This window comes from Heptranchias perlo, chromosome 29, assembly GCF_035084215.1.
Source record: "Heptranchias perlo isolate sHepPer1 chromosome 29, sHepPer1.hap1, whole genome shotgun sequence".
Lineage (NCBI taxonomy): Eukaryota > Metazoa > Chordata > Chondrichthyes > Hexanchiformes > Hexanchidae > Heptranchias > Heptranchias perlo.
The window spans coordinates 4,088,714-4,104,222 of record NC_090353.1 but is presented as its reverse complement, the minus strand read 5'-3'; the positions used below and the strand labels follow the sequence as shown (position 1 = coordinate 4,104,222).

General features: G+C 50.6%; 1 protein-coding gene across 1 annotated transcript in view; it reads right to left on the bottom strand.

Annotated features, from left to right (window-relative positions):
- LOC137299457 (lipoprotein lipase-like) overlaps positions 1-15,509 on the bottom strand; it is a 52,659-nt gene that overhangs the window by 28,573 nt on the left and 8,577 nt on the right. Inside the window, exon 3 of the mRNA XM_067968197.1 lies at positions 13,431-14,489. Coding sequence (XP_067824298.1) covers positions 13,431-14,489 — 1,059 coding nt within the window. The remainder of the gene's footprint in view (positions 1-13,430; positions 14,490-15,509) is intronic.

Genomic DNA, 15,509 nt, shown 5'->3' with positions numbered 1-15,509 from the left:
GCACCTTTATAATACAGTGAGTCAGTCCCTCCATATACTGCACCTTAATAATAGTGAGTCAGTCCCTCCATATACTGCACCTTCATAATAGTGAGTCAGTCCCTCCATATACTGCACCTTTATAACACAGTCAGTCCCTCCATATACTGCACCTTTACAACACAGTGAGTCCCTCCATATACTGCACCTATATAACACAGTGAATCAGTCCCTCCATATACTGCACCTGTATAACACAGTGAGTCAGTCCCTCCATATACTGTACCTTTACAACACAGTGAGTCCCTCCATATACTGCACCTATATAACACAGTGAATCAGTCCCTCCATATACTGCACCTGTATAACACAGTGAGTCAGTCCCTCCATATACTGTACCTTTACAACACAGTGAGTCAGTCCCTCCATATACTGCACCTTTATAACACAGTGAGTCAGTCCCTCCATATACTGCACCTGTATAACACAGTGAGTCAGTCCCTCCATATACTGCACGTTTATAACACAGTGAGTCAGTCCCTCCATATACTGCACCTTTATAACACAGTGAATCAGTCCCTCCATATACTGCACCTGTATAACACAGTGAGTCAGTCCCTCCATATACTGCACCTGTATAACACAGTGAGTCAGTCCCTCCATATACTGCACCTTTATAACACAGTGAATCAGTCCCTCCATATACTGCACCTGTATAACACAGTGAGTCAGTCCCTCCATATACTGCACCTTTATAACACAGTGAGTCAGTCCCTCCATATACTGCACCTTTATAACACAGTGAGTCAGTCCCTCCATATACTGCACCTGTATAACACAGTGAGTCAGTCCCTCCATATACTGCACCTTTATAACACAGTGAGTCAGTCCCTCCATATACTGCACCTTTATAACACAGTGAGTCAGTCCCTCCATATACTGCACCTGTATAACACAGTGAGTCAGTCCCTCCATATACTGCACCTGTATAACACAGTGAGTCAGTCCCTCCATATACTGCACCTGTATAACACAGTGAGTCAGTCCCTCCATATACTGCACCTTTATAACACAGTGAATCAGTCCCTCCATATACTGCACCTTTATAACACAGTGAATCAGTCCCTCCATATACTGCACCTGTATAACACAGTGAGTCAGTCCCTCCATATACTGCACCTGTATAACACAGTGAGTCAGTCCCTCCATATACTGCACCTTTATAACACAGTGAATCAGTCCCTCCATATACTGCACCTGTATAACACAGTGAGTCAGTCCCTCCATATACTGCACCTTCATAACACAGTGAGTCAGTCCCTCCATATACTGCACCTTCATAACACAGTGAATCAGTCCCTCCATATACTGCACCTTTATAACACAGTGAGTCCCTCCATATACTGCACCTTTATAACTCAGTGAGTCCCTCCATATACTGCACCTTTATAACACAGTGAGTCCCTCCATATACTGCACCTGTATAACACAGTGAGTCAGTCCCTCCATATACTGCACCTTCATAACACAGTGAATCAGTCCCTCCATATACTGCACCTGTATAACACAGTGAGTCAGTCCCTCCATATACTGCACCTTTATAACACAGTGAGTCCCTCCATATACTGCACCTTTATAACACAGTGAGTCCCTCCATATACTGCACCTTTATAACAGTGAATCAGTCCCTCCATATACTGCACCTTTATAACACAGTGAGTCAGTCCCTCCATATACTGCACCTTTATAACACAGTGAGTCAGTCCCTCCATATACTGCACCTTTATAACACAGTGAGTCAGTCCCTCCATATACTGCACCTTTATAACACAGTGAGTCAGTCCCTCCATATACTGCACTTTATAACACAGTGAGTCAGTCCCTCCATATACTGCACCTTTATAACACAGTGAGTCAGTCCCTCCATATACTGCACCTTTATAACACAGTGAGTCAGTCCCTCCATATACTGCACCTTTATAACACAGTGAGTCAGTCCCTCCATATACTGCACTTTATAACACAGTGAGTCAGTCCCTCCATATACTGCACCTGTATAACACAGTGAGTGAGTCCCTCCATATACTGCACCTTTATAACACAGTGAGTCAGTCCCTCCATATACTGCACCTTTATAACACAGTGAGTCAGTCCCTCCATATACTGCACCTTTATAACACAGTGAGTCAGTCCCTCCATATACTGCACCTTTATAACACAGTGAGTCAGTCCCTCCATATACTGCACCTTTATAACACAGTGAGTCAGTCCCTCCATATACTGCACCTTTAAAACACAGTGAATCAGTCCCTCCATATACTGCACCTTCATAACACAGTGAATCAGTCCCTCCATATACTGCACCTTTATAATAGTGAGTCCCTCCATATACTGCACCTTTATAACACAGTGAGTCAGTCCCTCCATATACTGCACCTTTATAACAGTGAGTCAGTCCCTCCATATACTGCACCTTTATAACACAGTGAGTCAGTCCCTCCATATACTGCACCTTTATAACACAGTGAGTCAGTCCCTCCATATACTGCACCTTCATAACACAGTGAGTCAGTCCATCCATATACTGCACCTGTATAACACAGTGAGTCAGTCCCTCCATATACTGCACCTTTATAACACAGTGAGTCAGTCCCTCCATATACTGCACCTTTATAACACAGTGAGTCAGTCCCTCCATATACTGCACCTTTATAACACAGTGAGTCAGTCCCTCCATATACTGCACCTTTATAACAGTGAATCAGTCCCTCCATATACTGCACCTTTATAACACAGTGAATCAGTCCCTCCATATACTGCACCTTTATAATACAGTGAGTCAGTCCCTCCATATACTGCACCTTTATAACACAGTGAGTCCCTCCATATACTGCACCTTTATAACACAGTGAGTCCCTCCATATACTGCACCTTTATAACACAGTGAGTCCCTCCATATACTGCACCTTTATAACACAGTGAGTCAGTCCCTCCATATACTGCACCTTCATAACACAGTGAGTCAGTCCCTCCATATACTGCACCTTCATAACACAGTGAATCAGTCCCTCCATATACTGCACCTTTATAACACAGTGAGTCCCTCCATATACTGCACCTTTATAACAGTGAATCAGTCCCTCCATATACTGCACCTGTATAACACAGTGAGTCCCTCCATATACTGCACCTTTATAACAGTGAATCAGTCCCTCCATATACTGCACCTTTATAACACAGTGAGTCAGTCCCTCCATATACTGCACCTTTATAACACAGTGAGTCAGTCCCTCCATATACTGCACCTTTATAACAGTGAATCAGTCCCTCCATATACTGCACCTGTATAACACAGTGAGTCCCTCCATATACTGCACCTTTATAACAGTGAGTCAGTCCCTCCATATACTGCACCTTTATAACACAGTGAGTCAGTCCCTCCATATACTGCACCTTTATAACACAGTGAGTCAGTCCCTCCATATACTGCACTTTATAACACAGTGAGTCAGTCCCTCCATATACTGCACCTTTATAACACAGTGAGTCAGTCCCTCCATATACTGCACCTTTATAACACAGTGAGTCAGTCCCTCCATATACTGCACCTTTATAACACAGTGAGTCAGTCCCTCCATATACTGCACTTTATAACACAGTGAGTCAGTCCCTCCATATACTGCACCTGTATAACACAGTGAGTCAGTCCCTCCATATACTGCACCTTTATAACACAGTGAGTCCCTCCATATACTGCACCTTTATAACACAGTGAGTCCCTCCATATACTGCACCTTTATAATACAGTGAGTCCCTCCATATACTGCACCTTTATAATACAGTGAGTCCCTCCATATACTGTACCTTTATAACACAGTGAGTCAGTCCCTCCATATACTGCACCTTCATAACACAGTGAGTCAGTCCCTCCATATACTGCACCTTTATAATACAGTGAGTCAGTCCCTCCATATACTGTACCTTTATAATACAGTGAGTCCCTCCATATACTGCACCTTTATAACACAGTGAGTCAGTCCCTCCATATACTGCACCTTCATAACACAGTGAGTCAGTCCCTCCATATACTGCACCTTCATAACACAGTGAATCAGTCCCTCCATATACTGCACCTTCATAACACAGTGAGTCAGTCCCTCCATATACTGCACCTTCATAACACAGTGAATCAGTCCCTCCATATACTGCACCTTTATAATACAGTGAGTCCCTCCATATACTGCACCTTTATAACACAGTGAGTCACTCCCTCCATATACTGCACCTGTATAACACAGTGAATCAGTCCCTCCATATACTGCACCTGTATAACACAGTGAATCAGTCCCTCCATATACTGCACCTTTATAACACAGTGAGTCAGTCCCTCCATATACTGCACCTTTATAACACAGTGAGTCAGTCCCTCCATATACTGCACCTTTATAACACAGTGAGTCAGTCCCTCCATATACTGCACCTGTATAACACAGTGAGTCAGTCCCTCCATATACTGCACCTTTATAACACAGTGAGTCAGTCGCTCCATATACTGCACCTGTATAACACAGTGAGTCAGTCCCTCCATATACTGCACCTGTATAACACAGTGAGTCAGTCCCTCCATATACTGCACCTGTATAACACAGTGAATCAGTCCCTCCATATACTGCACCTGTATAACACAGTGAATCAGTCCCTCCATATACTGCACCTTTATAACACAGTGAGTCAGTCCCTCCATATACTGCACCTTTATAACACAGTGAGTCAGTCCCTCCATATACTGCACCTTTATAACACAGTGAGTCAGTCCCTCCATATACTGCACCTGTATAACACAGTGAGTCAGTCCCTCCATATACTGCACCTTTATAACACAGTGAGTCAGTCCCTCCATATACTGCACCTGTATAACACAGTGAGTCAGTCCCTCCATATACTGCACCTTTATAACACAGTGAATCAGTCCCTCCATATACTGCACCTGTATAACACAGTGAGTCAGTCCCTCCATATACTGCACCTTTATAACACAGTGAGTCAGTCCCTCCATATACTGCACCTGTATAACACAGTGAGTCAGTCCCTCCATATACTGCACCTTTATAACACAGTGAATCAGTCCCTCCATATACTGCACCTGTATAACACAGTGAGTCAGTCGCTCCATGTACTGCACCTTAGAGTCACAGAGTCATAGAGTTATACAGCACGGAGAGAGGCCCTTCGACCCATCGTGTCCGCGCCGGCCATCAGCCCTGTCTACTCTAATCCCATATTCCAGCATTTGGTCCGTAGCCTTGTATGCTATGGCATTTCAAGTGCTCATCCAAATGTTTCTTGAATGTTGTGAGGGTTCCTGCCTCCACAACCATTTCAGGCAGTGAGTTCCAGACTCCAACCACCCTCTGGGTGAAAAAGTTCTTTCTCAAATCCCCTCTAAACCTCCCGCCTTTTACCTTGAATCTATGTCCCCTTGTTATAGAACCCTCAACGAAGGGAAAAAGCTCCTTAGAATCCATTATCTTTATAACACAATGAGTCAGTCCCTCCATATACTGTACCTTTGTAACACAGGTCTCCCTGTTTAACTGTCTTCTTGTGTCACAATCTGAGCTCATGAAACAGTGGGCGTGAAACTGGTTTGAAGCAGGTCTGCTGCTGATTGGTCGTAAGAGGAAAACGAGCGATAGCCAATTTGCTCCCCAATATCTTCTATTGTGCAGTCTGCATCCCTTGGTTGTGAATTCAAGCTCTCCTCCTGCGAACCCTTCGTCCCTCTCCAAGCGAGAAGAATTGCAGATTCACATGGCAATAGACTCTGACATCCAAAAGTAGCTTACACAGCAAGTCTTTTTTAAAGTTCATTCTGGGGATGTGGACGTCATTGGCGAGGCCGGCATTTATTCCCCGTCCTAGTTGCCTTGAGAAGGTGGTGGTGAGCCGCCTTCTTGAACCGCTGCAGTCTGTGTGGTGAAGGTTCTCCCACAGTGCTGTTAGGTAGGGAGTTCCAGGATTTTGACTCAGCGACAACCACATCCTGAGAATGTGTGAATTGGAGGAGAACTTGGAGGTGATGGTGTTCCCATGCACATCGAAAATTTATGGCACAGAAGGAGGTCGAAATAGAGCCTAATTCCACTTTCCAGCACTTGGTTCGTAGCCTTATAGGTTACGGCACTTCAAGTGCATATCTGGTGGATGGTACACACTGCAGCCACAGTGCGCTGGTAGTGAAGGGAGTGAATGTTTAGGGTGGTGGATGGGGTGCCAATCAAGAGGACTGCTTTGTCCTGGATGGTGTCGAACTTCTTGAGTGTTGTTGGAGCTGCGCTCATCCAGGCAAGTGGAGAGTATTCCATAACACTCCTGACTTGTGCCTTGTAGATGGTGGAAAGGCTTTGGGGAGTCAGGAGGTGAGTCACTCGCCGCAGAATACCCAGCCTCTGACCTGCTCTAGTATCCACAGTATTTATGTGGCTGGTCCAGTTGAGTTTCTGGTCAATTGCGACCCCCAGGATGTTGATGGTGGGGGTAATGCCATTGAATGTCAAAGGGAGATGGTTAAGCGCTCTTTTGTTCGAAATGGTTACTGCCTGGCGCTTGTGTTGCGTGAATGTTACTTGCCATATATCAGCCCAACCCTGGATGCTGTCCAGGTCTTGCTGCATGCGAGTGTGAAGAACTTCATTATAGTTGGGTCTAGGACGCTGCCCTGAGGAACTCTTGCAGTGATGTCCTGGGGCCGAGATGATTGGCCTCGAACAACTGCAACCATCTTCCTTTGTGCTAGGTATGACTCCAGCCACTGGAGAGTTTTCCCCTGATTCCCAGTGACTTCAATTTTACTAGGGCTGCTTGGTGTCACACTTGGTCAAATGTTGCCTTGATGTCAAGGGCAGTCACTCTCACCTCACCTCTGGAATTCAGCTCTTTTGTCCATGTGTGGACCAAGGCTGTAATGAGGTCTGGAGCCGAGTGGTCCTGGCGGAACCCAAACTGAGCATCGGTGAGCAGGTTATTGGTGAGTAAGTGCCGCTTGATAGCACTGTCGACGACACCTTCCATCACTTTGCTGATGATTGAGAGTAGACTGATAGGACGATAATTGGCCGGATTGGATTTGTCCTGCTTTTTGTGGACAGGACATACCTGGGCAATTTTCCACATTGTCGGGTAGATGCCAGTGTTGTAGCTGTACTGGGACAGCTTGGCTAGAGGCGCAGCTAGTTCTGGAGCACAAGTCTTCAGCACTACAGCCGGGATGTTGTCAGGACCCATAGCCTTTGCTGTATCCAGTGCACTCAGCCGTTTCTTGATATCACGTGGAGTGAATCGAATTGGCTGAAGACTGGCTTCCGTGATGGTGGGACCTCAGGAGGAGGCCGAGATGGATCATCCACTTGGCACTTCTGGCTGAAGATGATTGCAAACGCTTCAGCCTTGTCTTTTACTCTCATGTGCTGGACTCCGCCATCATTGAGGAAGGGGATGTTCACAGAGCCCCCTCCTCCCGCGAGTTGCTTAATTGTCCATCACTATTAACAGCTGGATGTGGCAGGACTGCAGAGCTTTGATCTGATCCGTTGGTTGTGGAATCGCTTAGCTCTGTCTATAGCATGTTGCTTCCGCTGTTTAGCATGCATGTAGTCCTGAGTTGTAGCTTCACCAGGTTGGCACCTCATTTTTGGGTACGCCTGGTGCTGCTCCTGGCATGCTCTTCTACACTCCTCATTGAACCAGGGTTGATTCCCTGGCTTGTTGGTAATGGTAGAGTGAGGAATATGCCGGGCCATGAGGTTACAGATTGTGCTGGAATACAATTCTGCTGCTGCTGATGGCCCACAGCGCCTCATGGATACCCAGTTTTGAGCTGCTCGATCTGTTCTGAATCTATCCCATTTAGCACGGTGATAGTGCCACACAACATAGGTTGGTCTCCACAAGGAAAGTGCAGTGACACTAGGCCAGCTGGGTGAGCCTTACTCCTTGAGCTTTATTTACCATGGAACGGCCAACAGTTTGATAAATTCTCCCATTCTGAAGGGTCAGGCTGGCAATTTTATTTAATAAAGTTACACAGCCAGGGACCCAGGCACACCTGGTAACAAATCACAGGCTCCCCACCCCACCCCAACCCCGCTCCCCACCTCACTCCCCACCCCCTGGTAACATCTCATGGGCTCCCCACACACTGCCCTGGTAACATTTCATGGGTTCCTCACCTGCTGCCTACACACTGCCCTGGTATCTCATGGAGGTTGCAATGACCCCATGAAGAAAGCCATGATGTCCCTATGCATAATAACATAAGAACATAAGAAATGGGAGCAGGAGTGAGCCATTCGGCCCCTCGAGCCTGCTCCGCCATTCAATCAGATCATGGCTGATCTTCAACCTGAACTCCACTTTCCCACCCGATTCCCCATATCCCTTGATTCCCTTAGAGTTCAAAAATATATCCACCTCAGCCTTGAATATATTCAATGACTCAGCATCCACAGCCCTCTGGGGTAGAGAATTCCAAAGATTCACAACCCTCTGAGTGAAGAAATTCCTCCTCATCTCAGTCTTAAATGGCCGACCTCTTATCCTGAGACCATGCCCCCTAGTTCTAGACTATCCAGCCATGGGAAACAATCTCTCAGCATCTATCCTATCAAGGCCCCTAATAATCTTGTATGTTTCAATGAGATCACCTCTCATTCTTCTAAACTCCAGAGAGTATAGGCCCATTCTACTCAATCTCTCCTCAAAGGACAACACTTTCATCCCAGGAATTAATCTAGTGAACCTTCGTTGCACCCCCTCCAAGGCAAATATACCCTTCCTTAGAGAAGGAGACTATGCTAATTGTGCTGCCGGACTTTAAATATAATTTGAATGAAATGGTACAGACTCCAAAAATAATAGCCAAAAATCTTCATGCCCCTGCAGACAGTGGACGGGTTAAACCATAGCACAAACAGTCAACCCAAACGACCTGTTCTCATCCCACAGCCTGTCAGGAACCTATCCCTTTAAGAGTTGGTGTGAAGCATTCCATCTAGGCGAGTGAACAATGAATTGGCAGTCAGTGCATTCCAGTCAGTCACTGACCCTGCCCTGCAGTAACCCAAATCACAGGCGGCAACCAGCAATCACACCATCATGACGAGGAGACGTCTCACACACTCTGCATCTCATTACACTAAGAGACTTCAGAGACGTTACTGCTGGTCATCTGGAGCAGGGCCAGAGTCTGACCATGGATTTAGTTTCATCTGGGAGCACTGGGTTTCTCCCATACACTGAGCCCAGTTCAACAACAGCAACTTGCATTTATACAGTGCCTTTAATGTAGTAAAATGTCCCAAGGCGCTTCACAGGAGCATAATTACCATCATTACCCTGCGTACACACAGTTACAACTCCCCATACAAACAGAGAGAGACACACACACACACACACAGATACACACACACACACACATAGATACACACACACACACATAGATACACACACACACATATAGATACACACACACACATAGATACACACACACACATACACACACACATATAGATACACACACACACATATAGATACACACACACACATATAGATACACACACACACATAGATACACACACACACAGATACACACACACACACACAGATACACACACACATAGATACACACACACACACATAGATACACACACACACACATAGATACACACACACACATAGATACACACACACACATAGATACACACACACACATAGATACACACACACACACATAGATACACACACACACACATAGATACACACACACACACACAGATACACACACACACAGAGATACACACACACACAGATACACACACACACACATAGATACACACACACACACATAGATACACACACATAGATACACACACACACACATAGATACACACACACACATAGATACACACACACACATAGATACACACACACACACATAGATACACACACATAGATACACACACACACACATAGATACACACACACACACACACAGATACACACACACACACAGATACACACACACACACACAGATACACACACACACACATAGATACACACACACATAGATACACACACACACACATAGATACACACACACACACACACATAGATACACACACACACACAGATACACACACACACATAGATACACACACAGATACACACACACACACATAGATACACACACACACACATAGATACACACACATACTCTCTCTCCCCCAACACACTATTTTTCAAGCATGAAATGAGAATAAATTAAGTTCATGTTTGTTAAATATACGAGTTATTAACCTGTGAAGTCCACTGAGAGTCCGCAGGGTAAAGTTACTCCCACTCTGCTAATCTGCTGTATCATTCCAGTTACTATATTAAAGGTGCTATTTTTCGGGTGGGGGGGATGAGTGTGGGGGTGGGGGGTGTGGGGGGGGTTGTGTGTGGGGGGGGTTGTGTGTGAGTGATGTGGGGGAGGGTTGTGGGGGAGGGCATTGTGAGGGGAGGGGTTGTGAGGGGGGTGTTGGGGGGGTGTGGGGGTTGTGTGGGGGGGGGTTTGTGGGGGGGGGGTTTGTGGGGGGGGGGTTTGTGGGGGGGGGGTTTGTGGGGGGGGGGGGGTGTGTGGGGGTGTGTGTGTGGGGGTGTGTGTGGGGGGGGTTGTTTGGGGGGGGGTTGTTTGGGGGGGTTTGTGGGGGGGGTAGTGTGGGGGCGGGTTTGTGGGGGGGGTTTGTGGGGGGGTGTGTGGGGGGGGGGTGGGTTTGTGGGGGGTGTGTGTGGGGGGGGGTTTGTGGGGGTGTGTGTGGGGGGGGGTTGTGGGGGGGTGTGTGGGGGGGGTGGGGGGGGTGTGTGGTTGTTTGGGGGGGGTTTATGGGGGGGGGGTTTGTGGGGGGGGGTTTGTGGGGGTGTGTGGGGGGGGTGTGTGGGGGGGGTGTGTGGGGGGGGTGGGGGGGGGGGGTGGGGGGGGTGTGGGGGGGGGTGGGGGAGGAGGGGGTGTGGATTTGTGGGGGTGGGGGTGTGGGGGGTGTGGGGGGGGTGTGGGGGGGGTGTGGTTGTTTGGGGGGGGTTTGTGTGGGGGGTTTTGTGGGGGGTTTTGTGGGGGGATTTGTGGGGGGGATTTGTGGGGGGGATTTGTGGGGGGGATTTGTGGGGGGGGTGGGGGGGGTGTGGGGGGAGGGGCTGTGGGGGGGGTGGTTGTTTGGGGGGGGGTTTGTGGGGGGGGTGTGGGGGGGTGGGGGGGGGGGTGGGGGGAGGGGCTGCGGGGGGGTGGTTGTGGGGGGGGGGTTTGTGGGGGGGGTTTGTGGGGGGGGGGGTGTGTGGGGGGGGTTGTGGGGGGGGGTTTGTGGGGGGGGGGGGTGTGTGGGGGGGTTGTGGGGGGGTTGTGGGGGGGTGGGGGGGTGTGGGGGGGTGTGTGGTTGTTTGGGGGGGGTTTGTGGGGGGGGTGGGGGGGTTGGGGGGGGTGGGGGGGTGTGGGGGGGGGTGTGGGGGGAGGGGCTGTGGGGGGGGTGGTTGTTTGGGGGGGGGTTTGTGGGGGGGGGTTTGTGGGGGTGTGTGTGGGGGGGGTTTGTGGGGGGGGGTTTGTGGGGGGGGGTTTGTGGGGGGGGGTTTGTTGGGGGGGGGTTTGTGGGGGGGGTGGTTTGTGGGGGGGGGGTTTGTGGGGGGGGGTTTGTGGGGGGGGGGGTTTGTGGGGGGGGGGGTTTGTGGGGGGGGTGGGGGGAGTAGGGGGGGGTGGGAGGGTGGGGGGTGTGGGGGTGGGGGGGGGTTGTGGGGGGGGTTTGTGGGGGGGTGTGTGGGGGGGGGGGTTTGTGGGGGGGGTGTGGGGGGGGTGTGGGGGGGTGGGGGTGTGTGGGGGGAGTGGGGGGGGTGGGGGGGTGGGGGGAGGGGCTGTGGGGGGGTGGTTGTTTGGGGGGGGTTTGTGGGGGGGGTTTGTGGGGGGGTGGGGGGGTGTGGGGGGGTGTGGGGGGGGTGGGGGGGGTGTGGGGGGGGTGTGGGGGGTGTGGGGGGGGTGTGGGGGGGGTGGGGGGAGGGGCTGTGGGGGGGTCGTTGTTTGGGGGGGGGTTTGTGGGGGGGGGGGGTTTGTGGGGGGGGGGGTTTGTGGGGGGGGGGTTTGTGGGGGGGGGGTTTGTGGGGGGGGTTTGTGGGGGGGGTGGGGGGGGTGTGTGGTTGTTTGGGGGGGGTTTGTGGGGGGGGGGGTTTGTGGGGGGGGGTTGTTTGGGGGGGGGGTTTGTGGGGGGGGGTTTGTGGGGGGGGGTTTGTGGGGGGGGTAGTGTGGGGGGGGGTAGTGTGGGGGGGTAGTGTGGGGGGGTAGTGTGGGGGTAGTGTGGGGGGTAGTGTGGGGGGTAGTGTGGGGGGGTGTGTTGGGGGGGGTGTGGGGGGGGGGGTGTGGGGGGGGGGGTGTGGGGGGGGTTGTGTGGGGGGGGTTTGTGGGCGGGGGGGTTTGTGGGGGGGGTTTGTGGGCGGGGGGTTTGTGGGGGGGGTTTGTGGGGGGGTGTGTGGGGGGAGTTTGTGGGGGGGGGTTTGCAGGTATTACAGTTTTTGGATATAACTTTGGTGCGACATGCAATGATCGAACGACACTGAACACATCACCTCAGAAATGATGGTCTCGTCACGAGTTCAGAGTGTGATGGCGACACGTACAGACTCTGCTGGATCTGGTGTGCCCCTTTAAGAGGCATTAAACAAATTCCTTAAAGCATCAGGTGGGATTGGGGGAGGGGAGAGATCAGACTCACTTGTGAAGACACGGGAGGGAGGGAGAGGCACTGAGGGTCAGGCCATGTTGAATTGTGGAGGACGCCCATGGCGGGGTCTCTCCCCGCTTTATTCGGTATGGCTCCACTGTCAAAAGCAGGGAGAGGGGCCACATCCGTACAGCTCGTCCCGATCAGATAGTGGGGCCAGATCAGCACCGATCCTGCACTTTCCCAAACAAACAAAGGGCTTTGAATGCAGCGTCCTTGTAACTCTGGTCCCTCTCGAACTGCTCTTCATTGATCAATGCAACTCTGACCGATAACTGACATTTCATTTTAATGAAAATGGCACAATCTCAGTCCCTCTTGCTTTCCCTCCGGAATTAATAAGCGGCCAAGAAAATCTCACATTCCGAAGCCAACATTCCCAGGACTTTGTTAATCGGTCGCTGATTACAGTTAACAGCCGGCATTCCACCCATTTTCCAGGGATGTGATGGGGTGTATCCAGGGCGAAGCAGCTCCGCCCAATCCCAGCTCAGCAGCTCGACCTCAACCTGTTACAGTCAGAGTTTCAAACAGTCCCCGACTAAACCTAACCTCGTCCTCAATCACATTTCACCTTATTATAGATCTCGGAGATTAGTGTCAGGCCACGGCTTCTCGCTCTTTGTTTTGCTGCCCAGTGACAGGGCTCACAATACCCGGGTCCAGGGACTGCCCAGTGACAGGGCTCACAATACCCGGGTCCAGGGACTGCCCAGTGACAGGGCTCACAATACCCGGGTCCAGGGACTGCCCAGTGACAGGGCTCACAATACCCGGGTCCGGGGACTGCCCAGTGACAGGGCTCACAATACCCGGGTCCGGGGACTGCCCAGTGACAGGGCTCACAATACCCGGGTCCAGGGACTGCCCAGTGACAGGGCTCACAATACCCGGGTCCGGGGACTGCCCAGTGACAGGGCTCACAATACCCGGGTCCGGGGACTGCCCAGTGACAGGGCTCACAATACCCGGGTCCGGGGACTGCCCAGTGACAGGGCTCACAATACCCGGGTCCGGGGACTGCCCACAGACAGAGCTCACAATACCCGGGTCTGGGGACTGCCCACAGACAGGGCTCACAATACCCGGGTCCGGGGACTGCCCAGTGACAGGGCTCACAATACCCGGGTCTGGGGACTGCCCACAGACAGAGCTCACAATACCCGGGTCTGGGGACTGCCCACAGACAGAGCTCACAATACCCGGGTCTGGGGACTGCCCACAGACAGGGCTCACAATACCCGGGTCCGGGGACTGCCCAGTGACAGGGCTCACAATACCCGGGTCTGGGGACTGCCCACAGACAGGGCTCACAATACCCGGGTCTGGGGACTGCCCACAGACAGAGCTCACAATACCCGGGTCTGGGGACTGCCCAGTGACAGGGCTCACAATACCTGGGTCCGGGGACTGCCCAGTGACAGGGCTTACAATACCCGGGTCCAGGGACTGCCCACAGACAGGGCTCACAATACCTGGGTCCGGGGACTGCCCAGTGACAGGGCTCACAATACCCGGGTCCGGGGACTGCCCAGTGACAGAGCTCACAATACCCGGGTCTGGGGACTGCCCAGTGACAGGGCTCACAATACCCGGGTCTGGGGACTGCCCAGTGACAGGGCTCACAATACCCGGGTCTGGGGACTGCCCAGTGACAGGGCTCACAATACCCGGGTCTGGGGACTGCCCAGTGACAGGGCTCACAATACCTGGGTCTGGGGACAACAAAAAAATCAAAACATTCAAGTGAAAAAATCTGTTCAATAATTGGAACTAAATAAACCAGTGAAACAGTATTATACACACAAGGTAATGTGAACTGCTCAGCTCCTTAACAGATCAAACTGACTGGGACACAGAGTTTATACAAGTCCAAATGTGAACTGATTATTTACACATCAGGTTAAAACCCAACTCTGCAACTTGTTCAACTTTTTTAACGTTGTAAAAATTTGCCACATTTTTGCTCACTTTCACTCACTGACACACTCATTCCTTCACTCACTGACACACTCACTTTCACTCGCTGACACACTCATTCCTTCACTCACACTCACCTTTGCTCACTCACTAACTCTCCTTAACTCTCTCCTTCACACTCTCACCATCTCTACTTCTTTCACTCTTGCTCTCTTTCTCCTTCTGTCTTTCACCCCTTTCTCTCTCTCTTTCTCTCATTTCTCTCTCTCTTTCATTCCTTTCTCTCTTTCTCTCTCTCTCTTTCACCCCTTTCTCTCTCTCTCTCTTCACCCCTTTCTCTCTCTCTCTCTCTTTCACCCCTTTCTCTCTCTCTCTCTCTTTCACCCCTTTCTCTCTCTCTCTTTTCTCTTTCACCCCTTTCTCTCTCTCTCTTTTCTCTTTCACCCCTTTCTCTCTCTCTTCTCTCTTTCTCTTTCACCCCTTTCTCTCTCTCTCTTTTCTCTTTCACCCCTTTCTCTCTCTCTCTTTCACCCCTTTCTCTCTCTCTCTCTTTCACCCCTTTCTCTCTCTCTCTTTCACCCCTCTTTCTCTCTCTCTCTTTCACCCCTTTCTCTCTCTCTCTCTTTCACCCCTTTCTCTCTCTCTCTCTTTCACCCCTTTCTCTCTCTCTCTCTTTCACCCCTTTCTCTCTCTCTCTCTTTCACACCCTTTCTCTCTCTCTCTCTTTCACCCCTTTCTCTCTCTCTCTTTCACCCCTTTCCCTCTCTCTCTCTCTTTTCTCTTTCACCCCTTTCTCTCTCTCTCTTTCACCCCTA